General features: G+C 34.3%; 2 protein-coding genes across 2 annotated transcripts; one reads left to right on the top strand and one right to left on the bottom strand.

Moving 5' to 3' along the window:
- Positions 1 to 784: 784 nt before the first annotated feature.
- On the top strand, positions 785 to 1712 carry LOC143583039 (E3 ubiquitin-protein ligase RMA1H1-like). The gene has a single exon (XM_077065468.1). The coding sequence runs from the start codon at positions 861 to 863 to the stop codon at positions 1554 to 1556; it is 696 nt and encodes a 231-aa protein (XP_076921583.1). The 5' UTR covers positions 785 to 860; the 3' UTR covers positions 1557 to 1712.
- A 5018-nt stretch (positions 1713 to 6730) lies between these two features.
- On the bottom strand, positions 6731 to 9883 carry LOC143583038 (pentatricopeptide repeat-containing protein At2g20710, mitochondrial-like). The gene is made up of 2 exons (XM_077065467.1): positions 9617 to 9883; positions 6731 to 7888 (listed from the first exon to the last, which is right to left on the bottom strand). The coding sequence occupies exons 1-2, from the start codon at positions 9881 to 9883 to the stop codon at positions 6731 to 6733; spliced, it is 1425 nt and encodes a 474-aa protein (XP_076921582.1).
- Positions 9884 to 12365: the final 2482 nt, after the last annotated feature.

Genomic DNA, 12365 nt, shown 5'->3' with positions numbered 1-12365 from the left:
TTAATTTCAAAGCTAGAAACCTTAATGGAAAGATGTAGGGGTGTTAACGAGCCTAGCTCGAGATCAACCAGGCACGAGCTTGGCTCATGGATAGTTTTCAAGCTCGAGCTCGGCTCTTCTAACTTGTATGAGTAGTTTTTCAAGCTTGAGCTCGGCTCGTTTATTATTTATTATTAATTAATTTGTGTATTTTTGTAATTACTTTTAGCGGTTTTTTAATATAATTTTATATTTAACATAATATATATTATTTACTTAATTTTATCATAATTTTACGCATAACATTAATTAATATATATTGAACAAAATCATATAACTAACATGCTTGTATAGGCTCACGAATGGCTCAAGCTTAATAAGTGAAGCTAGGGCTGGTGTACTAAACAAGCTTATTTTCAGGCTCGGGCTTAGGCTTGTTTAAGCTTGGCTCGATTCAAGCCTTTTAGCGAGCAGATCTTAAGTAGCTCGCAAGCAGCTTGGCTTGTTTAAACCACTGCTCAAAATTCTTCTGCTGATCATTTAAAGCAATTCAAACACTGTTAAAGTGCAAAAAAGTGGGGTATTTTTTAGTGTTGGCTCTTTAATGATTGTATAAATTATTGATGTTCCTTCAAGTTAAAATATAAAGAATTTGTTCAGTATTGTCACAATTGGGTTTGGTGGCAACCTTATCCTTATTTTTAATATCAATGGCAAGCAAAAACCTTATCTACTAAGCAATAGTACAATAATCACTCTTTTTGCTTCACCTGACCACATAGCATATATCTATGCACTACTCATGACTTGTTTGGCATAATGTATCAAAATAGTAATTTTCTTTTATTATATGTTTACAGGCGCGGTTAGTTTATGATCAAATGGCGATGGAGCGGTATCTTCAAGACTCGTTGTCACAAAACAACCTTAACAAAGAAGATGATGATGGTTTAAACAAATGGAAATCTTCAAGTGAATCCATTGATGAATCCGAAAACAGTCCTGCAGGCGGGTTTGACTGTAACATATGTCTGGACGCAGTCAATGAACCAGTGGTGACATTATGTGGGCACCTCTACTGCTGGCCCTGCATTTACAAATGGATCCACCACCAAAAAAACCCGCCCGAACACCCGAAAAACGTGCAGTGTCCCATTTGCAAAAGTGAAGTCTCGCAAAAGACTTTAATTCCATTATACGGTCGTGGCCAGACTGCAGAACTGGTATCTGATGAGAAAGATGACATCAGCATCCCGCGTAGGCCTGCGAGTCCCAGATGTAATGTGCCAGCTCAGCAGGTTAATCATCGGGCTATGGGTGTGTCAGGTCTTGGTGGCGTGACGATGACAAATATGATTAATCCTACTAGTCCAACAATGGGTATACTTGGTGAGATTGTTTATGAGAGGATATTTGGTAATTCGCACTCGACTTTATTCACGTACCCGAATTCGTATAACTTAGCAGGGATAAGTACTCAACGGGCACGAAGGCAAGCGATGCAGGCTGATAGATCGTTGAGCCGGATTTGCTTTTTCTTACTTTGTTGTATAATTTTGTGTCTTCTTTTATTCTGAAAACCCCTTTTTGTTTGTGTTTATCTTTGTCTTGTGTATAATTTTAAGTTTATGAGGATGATAGTTTGACCTCTGGTTGACTGGTTTCGCAACCTTTTGTGGTCGATTAGCGTATATATATGTACCTACTTGTGAACATTGATATTTTGAACTCATTCTGGAGTTTGTTTATGGTGTTCTGAGAACATTTTAAAGAAATTTGTGAGGAGGTTTCCTTCTTGTTTATTGTCAAAATGGTAGTTTATCGCTTTAATATGACAATTGGTTTTTAATTAGTAATAGTATTGCGCGTACAGTATTTGGTGATACGTGACTCATTATATGAAGCACACATACTCGTTTACCCAAAATATCCACGGGTAAACATGTTCTTTTTATTTTTGTTTGTCAGTACCCTACTGATTCGGTACTGATTCACTAATTTGTAGTTTTTATATTTCTGGCTGTTTTGGGTGATAAAACTATATAGACACTGAATCAGTAAGAAGTTTATTTAAAAACTTCTCAATTGGTAATTTTTAACAAAATAATTATACTCGTGGTTTATAGCACAAAAGCAGGGGGTGTTGTCTTGCCATTTAATGATTTAAATGATCATGCGTGCAATATGAGGATTCTACCATATTTGAGAAAACAAGGACAATTTGTTGTCTTGAAATTTAAAAACTAAATAATTAAATAATAGATTACGGCTTATGAAAGATAAAAGAGTTTTAATTTCCTTGGAACAAGGGTGCAACGTTCCAGAATCATCCTTTCTGTTTGTTTTCACCTTGCGTACACTCCAACTTCGACTCAGATTTAATCAAAAACCTTTATTTTTTGTTTAGAAGTTAGAATGTCAACCAACTTATGCTGAGGTTAAGAGGTAATTAAAATATGGTTTATATAGTTTCGCTAAACTAATATTTCTAATATTTTTGGGTACTATCTATTAAGATTTACAAGTTACAAGTTTGAGGTTAAAGACCAATTTTTGTTAACTTTTCAGTTAATTCCATAGTTATCAAATGCGCTAGGCATACTCAAGGTGCATGGACCTTGCTTGGGGCCTAGGCGCAAGACACACAAAAAAAAAAGAAAAAAAAGAAAACAATGGTCCGAGAAAAGAAAAGAGCACAATGAAAAACAAATAAAAGATATATTTATGTATTCCAAAACTTGAATCACAAAGTTCCAATGCCAAAAATTATCCAATATCAATAGTTCTAAACCCCAAAATTATCCAATATCAAAAGCTAAATTTAATAGCATCAACAAACAACATAAATTCTGTAGTTACCACAAGGCAAATTGGAAATGAATAATCCCAACTTTAACGTCATTATGTTATTTACCGAGTTTCAAACCGTTGTTTTAAGGTTTTTGATCGAAAGAACAATACCAGTCGACCGATGTAAAATTTATCTCGAAACGGTGATCTAAGTGATGAAACAATGTTACAATTCGGGTGTTTGAATTTTCAATTAACAAAAATCAAGTCATTTGAATCACCGTTTCGAGAAAGTTTTACATCAATCGAATCGTATCGTATCGTTCTTCCGATCAAAAGCCCTAAAACATCGGTTTGAAACTCGGAAAAAAACTTAACTACGTTAAGTGTTTTTTAATGAAGGTCCATTGAGACAAAAATAGTTGAAAGTTGGGACCGCTGGTAGTGATTTTTAAAGTTGAGATTATTATCGGCCAATACACAAAAGTTAGGATTATTTATTTCTAATTTTCGTTACCATAATTGAAGTCATCTCTACAAATTTTAAATTAAATCCGACTCCTAATTATGCTCTATAATTTCTAGAACAAATAATAATTTTCTAGATTAAAAAACGCACCTTTGAATTTTAGTTTTTAAGTATAAATCAAATAATGGGAATTTAGTAAAGCAAATTAAACTAAAAGAAACATGAGCATAATTATTAAATAATAACAAAATCACCTAAGCATTCATCATCCAGAATTGTCGATAATCATACAGGGGATTGGATTAAATTAAGTAAATTTGACTTTTTATAGGTAACTCTATAAATGAAAAATAAAAAAAAATCATAAAAAGGTAAAAAACGAATTCAAAAAACGGAAATTGCTCCTACAAATGTGTCTTCTCTATTTAGAAGCGCTAAATCGTCGCATCAACTAAAAATAGAGCCTAGGCGTAGTGGGCGATCACTTTTAATAGCTATGGTCAATTCTAAGTAAAATAGCACAGACGCCCTTCACCAGTATTGTTATGATTTAGTGTGCTATAAGAGTATTTTTAATGGCTTCACTAAAGAAGGAAAAGCGCTCCACCACATAGGTAGGCGGCCTTTTACTAACCCAAACCACTAAAGTGTGTTAATGATTTCAATATGTTCCATTTTTTATTTTATTATTTATTTCTAAAATAAATAAGACATGTAAGGTAGTTATTGGTCCGTTGTCATTCTTATTTTGGTGAAGTGCTGAGATGGTTATTGTGTAGAATAAAAGGTCAACTAATCAAGGGTTTAATCCTTATAGACTTTAACATTTAAATGTTTAGAAAAAAAAGTTATTGATACGTTGAATTAAATACGCAAACAAACAAGCACTCCCTACCCCCTGGTTTGTTTACGCCACCCACCTGCACAAAAACACCAAAAATGGCAACCTAAGGCGGTGTGCGGGAAATTGTTTGGCTGAGTTGCCAAGGGCGTTCTCCCATTGCCGATGCCCTAACATGGGTGCAATCTAAGATTCTACCCTATTTGGAAAAACAAGTACTACGATCAAATTGGTTAAATTTTTATAACTTTTGAACAGCTATAATTGATTAGTTGTCTTGAAATTTAGAACTATAATTGCGTTAATTAAATAATGGATTGGTAAATATAAAAAATGGATCTATTTAAACAGGTCAATAAAATAAGAATTTAGTCTGCTAATTTCTAAAAGCAACGTAAAAATCTCTCTGCATTTTACGTTTCTCTTACAAACGCCCTAACTTCTAAAAGTTGGAAATTATTATTAATTCCTAGAAAACTATTACAACTATGCTCTATCTCGAGATTTAAGTTGGGTACTCGCGAATTGCAATATTTTACAATTAATTCCTACGGATACTGGCGAATTGCAATAAACCAAATGTATTCGTATAATACTATAATATAATAATATATATATAGATAAGGTAAAGTTAAAATACAAAAACAACAAAAATGAGAAGCGTAAAAAGTAATCTAATATATTGATTTTAGATTTGAATGGTGAAGATTAATTTTAAGAAAATAAATTGATGTGAAGGGCATAAAGGTAATAACCTACTTTTGTTGAATTTTTATTTCTATATGTAAGGCACATGTCAATTCCGCTATCATTTTAAAACATTCATAACTTTTTCATGTAACATTATTTTTTTAAAAAAAGTTCACCATAATAACAATTGTTTTTTAATCTTTAATATGAGTATCATATTATTAAATAAAAATAAAAATTATTAGTGGGTTTTTTATATTATGTTATTAGTTGTTCATTATGATTTTTAATTGAGTTTTTCTATGCATTGTGTTATATATTCTGATCATTGTGTTATTAATCAGTACTCGTATTAAAGATAACAATTAAAATAAAGATTACGCCATTGTGCCTTTTTGTTTGTCATTTTGTCTTTGTGCCAGTGTTTTGAAACCCGGCCCGGCCCGGCCCGTCGAACCGGTCCGACCGGGACCCGGTCCCTATATCGGGCGGGGTCAGTGTATTTGGGACGTTTCTAAAAACCCGGCCGGGTTTTGCGGGTGGCGGTCAGCCCGGACCGGTTGACCCGACAGGTGGACCGGTATAACCCATTTTTTGTTAAATCAAAAATGAAATGTGTATACCAGGATTTGAACTTGGGCCATTTCAGAGAAAGAAGCTTTGATAAGTACCCCATGAGCCAACCAACTAAGCTTCATTGATGTCTCTATTGATCAAATATAAATCATATATATTTAAAAAACAATGTATAAAACATAAATAAATATTAAAGTTTGTTATTACTATTATTTTTGGTTATTATTTTTTTTATATGTATAAGAGTTATATATATATGTAAATATATATTTAAATTATTTATAACGTCACCCAGGTCAAACACTGGTCCGTCCTCCCGGGTCGGTCCGACCTTTGACCCAGTAAGGCGTTCGGGTCGACCTCTGGGCCGGGTCTGAAAACATTGCTTTGTGCTCATCATTTGTCTTTCTACTTATCATTGTGTTTTAGTAATTGTGTATTATGCTCATGCCATTTTGTAATATGTAGTTTCCATTGTGTTTTGCGTTTTATGTCATTATGTTATATGCATTCACCATTGTGTTTTACGTTTCAGGTCATTACATGTATTCATCATTCTGTTTTTACGTTTCAGGTCATTGTGTAATATGTATTCATCATTGTGTTTTATGTATTAGATTATTTGTTGTTATTTTATCATTATATTTACATATTATTATTACACAACCGTATTATTAGCATTAAAAAAAAAAAGACAATGATGATTTGAACGACACAATGGCGAAAAAAACATAATGACAAACAGAAAGACACAATGACGAAAAAAGGACACAAAGACAAACACAAAGACACAATGACGTAATTTTTGTTTTAATTTTTTATAAAACAAAGTCATACTTATATTAAAGATAAAAAATCGCTTGTTATTATGGTGATTTTTTTTTAAAAAAAATATCATATGAAAGAGTTACAGACGTTTTAAAATAATTGAGGAATTGAAATGTTACTTACATGTGGAGAGAAAAAATATGTATTATTACTTTTATACCCTTAATCCTTTAGTTCCCACTTGACACATCAATTAATTATGAATTCTTACACTTCTCATTGTTATTGGTCATTGCAGAATTACTCTAACCCTATATAGATAAACTTAAAAAAAAAATTCCGACATCAATAATCACTTCTAAATTGCAATAAATAGGTAAAATAACTGGCAAAAAAAGGGTAAAAGGTGCATAGATGACCACTTTGATGCTTTGAAAACCCTCAACAATCAATATTAAATTAATAATATTTAATTTAAGTTCTAATACAGAAATCTAAAAGTGAGTCGCAGATAATAATTTAAAGGACTCACATTTCTTAGAACAAAAAGTAACTAACATGAAAATACAAAACGATCAACAAATACCACCTTAATAACTAAAACAGACAACCTGTTCTCACTTCATCAACGACTCTGACTCTTCAGCTTCATCATCAAAAGACTCCACATCCAAGACCCGTGGAACCCGAACTCTATCCTTAAAAACTTTCTCAACCTCCTCCATCATCTTCAAATCACCGTTCCCTTTTAAATACTCAACACAAGCTGTAAAAACATCTGGATCCAACCTGCAACCGCGCATATCTTCAGCAGCGACACACTTCTTTAACATCTCAACCGCTTTCTCCATCTCCTCGCCTTTTGCATATGCACTCGCCAACAAAACCCACGTGCTTGCAGGTGGTTGTTTCCCCATACCTACAAGCCGGTCAACATAAGCTTCGGCTTTGACCAAATCACCCTTTGTGCAATAAGCCCTAATCAGCATATTAGGAATCCTAAAGTCGAAAGACAACTTTGCATTTTCCCATTCGGTCAATAGTTTCTCGGCTCCATCAATGTCGTCTAATCTCACTAACGCGTTGACTATAGCACTATAACCGCGGTTATACACCTTACTCCACGAGGTTTTGTATAAATTCCATATGCGATACACGTCGTCTTTTTTACCAATCGAAGCATACTTCCCAATGAGAATTTCCCAAGCTGCCCCTTTCGAGTTTCCTTTAATATATTTTTCCGACTTTTGCAGCACCTCAAATGCTTTATCATTTAACCCGGATTTAATATACCCACCGGACGCGATAGTGTAAGCATTCCAATCAACTCCAAGGCTGGAATTATCTTCCATATGTTTAAGAATCTTTTCCATTTGTTCAAGATCAGAAGAAGTCGCGCACGCACTTAATCGAAGATAGAAAGTTGGCTTATCACATGAAACACCAGTTTCTGTCATTTCTTGATAGGTTTTGTCTAACTTTTCATAATCTCCGGTTTTCTTGTATAAGTTGATCATCGAGTTGTAAGAAAGGGTTGTCATCATGCCCATTTGCTTCATTTTCTCTGCAAGGGCTTCTGCTTTTTCGGTTGATTTTGTGGTTGCATAACAGTTAAGAAGGGCACCGTACACTTGGAGACTCTTGACATTCTCGGGAACAGTATTGAAATAGTTTTCTGCTTGTACTACCCCTTGAACTCTTGATACTAAATCCAAATGAACAGCAACGCCTGCGGGTGATAATTTGCCCTTTTTCTTGGCCATCCATTCCGACAGCTGTTACAGTTTATGATCAAGAAAGATAGAAAGTGTTTAGTGTATCTTTTAAAGCTGCCTTTCAGCTGAAATCCAAGATTCTTGTCACAAAAGATTTGATTGTAACAGCTATAATGTACAAAAACTCAGAAGACTCTTAATTTAAGTACCCATTTTCAGATAAAAAAATTACTATTACCAATCAGTTTAGTATAGATACTCAACATAATGTCATCTGTCTGTCACTCAGAGTCCCTCTTGACAAAATAAAAGTTGCATTTGGTATAAAATAAACTTTGCCCTGTATACGAAGCAGAAGACAAACTCTCAACGCCTCATCAGGCCGGCTCTGAGAAAGCAAAAAACTTTTGGGCAGAAGGCAAAAATTTTTTTGGGCCTCAAGTAAAAGAAGTATTTTGTTGGGTTTAAACAGTTTAATTTTTATATGGGCTTACTTGGAATTTGGTTGTGTAAAAAACTTTTGTATAAAAAAAGAATTAAACATGTCTCAAGTGAGGCTAGAACCCGTAATACCCATTTGCCACTAGACCAAGCTAATGGTTATGTAATTGTGTTTAAACATTAAATATATATATTGTTTTTAATAAAAATACATATAATTTAAAAAAAAAAAATTTAGGGCCTAGCAAGGTGTCGGGCCCGTGGCCGTCGACCACCCTGCCACCCCCAAGGGCCGGCCCTGCGCCTCATGTTCATATCTGAAAGGTAACAAATCTAACGGTTTGGTTCTGGTTCAGTATCATGGTTTAGACTTAATGGACCCATATAAAAAAAAATTTCAATCTTACGGTCCGGCCCGGTTTTATACGTTTGGTTTTTGTATATAAATCGTAAACCCAACGTTCGTAACGGTTTGAAAACATTGAAACTGACCAACCGAAAGTAAAATAAATAAAAAAAATACAAACAACACCCCGTAACTAGTATATACAATACACACTTTTCATTTTTCTAGCTATAGGTCACAAACATAAATGATGACCCATAATATAATCAACATTTGGTCGTTTAAGATGTTATAAAATAATTAGAGCAGAAGCTTCAGCCATCCAAATAATCTATAATAAACACTATCTGGAAACCAATACCAGCACCAGGGGTTTGATTTTATATTCACCTACCTTTCTGTTCGGTTTCGATTTAGCGCGTAACTAAAAAACGAAAAACCGAACCCAACTTGTAGATTTTAAACTTTAAGTAATTTATAACAATTTAATAAATAGTTTAACCCAAATATGTTTAGGCCAAATGCATAAAAATCAAATAAATTATTAACAAACAAAAAAGCCTGCTTAAAAATCAAATAATTAAATTCATGTTGTGGGTCGGGCTGCGTTGAAGGCTGAATCGGGCAAAGTTGTCCAACACAAAAAAGCCTGCTTAGAGAATCAACATGTGTTTCTGCCCTTTGCTTTTGATACTTTTGGGTTTCTAGCCCCTGAGGCGGTGAATTTTCTGGGCAGGGTTCAGCAGGTCATGCATGGTACCTTTTCGGCCCCTACGTCCCAAAACTTCGTTTTTAGTAGGATTGGCTTTGCTATTCAAAAGGGTTGCGGCGCAGCTTGTTGCCCGTTTGCTGCCCCTTTATTATAATTGTTTTGAATTTATTGAAAGCCGAGTCATGATTGTTTTTAAAATGCTCCAATGGGAAAACCTAAAACCCCAAAACCGTAAACCGAACCGTTGGTTACTGTTTGAAAGTAAAAAAAAAAAAGAAAAGAAAGAAACCTGGAGGGCGTGGGTGTATCGATTGAACTTGCGGAGGCTTTTGATGATGACAATGAGCTGACTAAATATCACGGCTTTGCCTTCTTTCTCCCACTGATTGAGTATGGGTATCAAGGACACGTTTGGATCGCCGACCGGTGAAATCCTCCGGTACAGATTGTCATTGCTCGGTTTCACGCTGGTTTCCGTCGAGTATAACAAAACCCTAGAAACGGAAAGACGGCTAATTGACGACGGCTTAAAGGATCGAACTAACGCCATCATCATTGATTGATCTGAAAGAAAAATTCGGGTGTTGGAAATTAGGGTTTATGCTGCCTTTGGGGGTTTATGATCTCCGTATTTACACATTTGGGCCTTGACTATTTTCAATTTGCTAAGTTGTTCCCTTTATTTTATTCTTTTCAAAAGTAATCTATTTTAAACACGAGGGGTTAATAATTTATTAGAAGTCTACGTTTTGAATCGAATCAACTAGGCCTAGGGGTATAGCTTAACGCACAGAGTGTTAAAGCTAAGTTGGCAAGGTTAATGAGTGGCATACCACTCCCTTCATGGATTAAGGGGCGTTAAATGCAAGACTAGTTAAAATGTTAATAGGCTTTAAAATCTTTTACATAACAACAGTAATAATTTAAGAATCAATCTTACATTAAATAAAGAGAGGTAAAGGAGTGGTTAAACAATTTCCTTATGGTAAGGTGGAGTGAATGGGGATAAAGTAGGTGATTTGATGGCTACGTGGAGTTAAGAATCTTGAATGTATATCACATGACCTTATATTAGAAAATCTACAGTTGTCGAAATAGCAATTTACTCTAATAATAAAACATGTTGATTTTGTTTCGGTGGAGGTACTCATCCTTCAACCCATTTCACTCCACTTCACCAACTAATGAATTTGTTTCGAATACCTTTTGCCAAAGCGAGTTTTATACGTTTTTGATAAAACTACATTGCTACACCGTTCATTACTCTTATTTTGGTATTGTTTTATATAATTTTTATTGTATAATTTTATAAAAATCTTTTTCGTTTTGTATTTCAAAATAGTAAACAATATTTGTATTTGATAAAACTTCATTGTATTTGTTTTTATTAGAGATAAAAAGTATATATTTAAAAAACCTCAAAATCCACCAAAAGAAACAATTAAATAATAAACTAAACATCTAGCTCATTTCTTCCTCTCCGAGTATCACTAATCACATTCTAAGTCAATAACCCCCAACCTAGCATCATCCGAGGCGATAGGATAACTCGAGCTCAAGAGGTGAGGGACTGAGAAAGTAGGGTGCTAGAAAAGGAAACAAAAATATCGAGGAATTAACGGAATCGGTCTTTAAATGGACGGTCAAACAAAATTAAGACAAAATAACATAATCAAATCTCGAGCTTTCTTTCAGCAAATATTTTCTTGTTTAAGCATAACTTGTATCTATATATTTATGTACAATTGTTCAAAGTAAAATAACCAAAAGTTCAATACAATTCAAAGCTCTTGATTCTCAACATGGTATCAGAGCAGTGTTTACTATCTTAGAATCGTTTCTGCTCATAATCTATCATCGATTACCATAAAAAAGGAAAAAACAACACAAAACCACCAAATTCGCCACATAATTCTTTCATCTTCGATCACCAATTCACCATTAAACCTGCAGCAAATCAATTACAATGTCACAGACCGTTGTTCTTGAACAACAAATTGTTGCAGCAACTGAAACTGTTCCCTCATGTTTGAACAATAGACTTTAACATCAGCAATCACTCAAGTTTGACAATTGTTCGTTGAAATCAAACCCTAACCCCACTGCCAGTTCCAAAACTACAAACCAGGGCACCATGGGTAATAAAAAAACACAAATAGCGTCGGATTGACGAAACTTTATTAACATGTAGCGATGAATTTGGTGTCAAGAATACAAAGCCCACCAGAAAAGAAAGAAGAGGAGATTGCGGGTTGCTTTGCGACCGTTATTGAAGAAACATAGGGTGAGGATGCAGGTATATGGTTTGAGAATGTTATCTCAAGCCCCTATATTTCACTTTTACCATTTCAAACCTCTCTCCATCAAATAATTCAGTTATCAACAGAAAGTTCTTTAGCCCAAAAATGCTTAATTTATTAGAAAACTCATAAGTTTCAAGCATGGCAAAAAATTACCCTGAAACTTATATGAGTGTTAGAGAAGTTAGCATGGCAACAAATTATGAAAGAAGTAATGATATTTGGATATTTGATTGTGATGCCACTGATACTATGACTTATGAATTATCAGATTTATCTCGTCTTCAAAACCAAGGAAGATACGCATCCAAACCGCAAATGGAGGAATGATGGGTGTAGAAAAGGGGGGAACTATTGAGATTTCACCAACTTTGAAATTGCAATCGATTAGCCATGTTACAGAAGAACTTAATTGCATTGTTTTAATGCATTCCACTTTTTTGAATCTTACAGACATCAGGATATGGATGATCATTGGGTGTGGCACTGACGACAAGGATTATATTATGTGGATGAGGTGACATGGCATGGTAATGTGATGCTTTTCTCATGGGACAACTTATAGGGAAACATGACTTTGAAATAGAAGACTAGGGCATCTGTCCACCGGTTATTTGCATCTCTTCCTTAAACTCTTCCCTTTCAACGGTATGTTAAATTGTGAAACTTGTATTCTAGTCAAAATCCATAGAAAAAAAATTTAAACCAACTAACACTAGTGTGGGTTTACCTTTTTTG

This window comes from Bidens hawaiensis, unplaced genomic scaffold (assembly GCF_021521415.1).
Source record: "Bidens hawaiensis isolate Kalapana, Puna unplaced genomic scaffold, B.hawaiensis_p1.1 tig00032105_1, whole genome shotgun sequence".
NCBI classification, from domain to species: domain Eukaryota; kingdom Viridiplantae; phylum Streptophyta; class Magnoliopsida; order Asterales; family Asteraceae; genus Bidens; species Bidens hawaiensis.
Note: the sequence above shows the minus strand (reverse complement) of the source record. Positions and strands in the feature narration are given on the sequence as shown.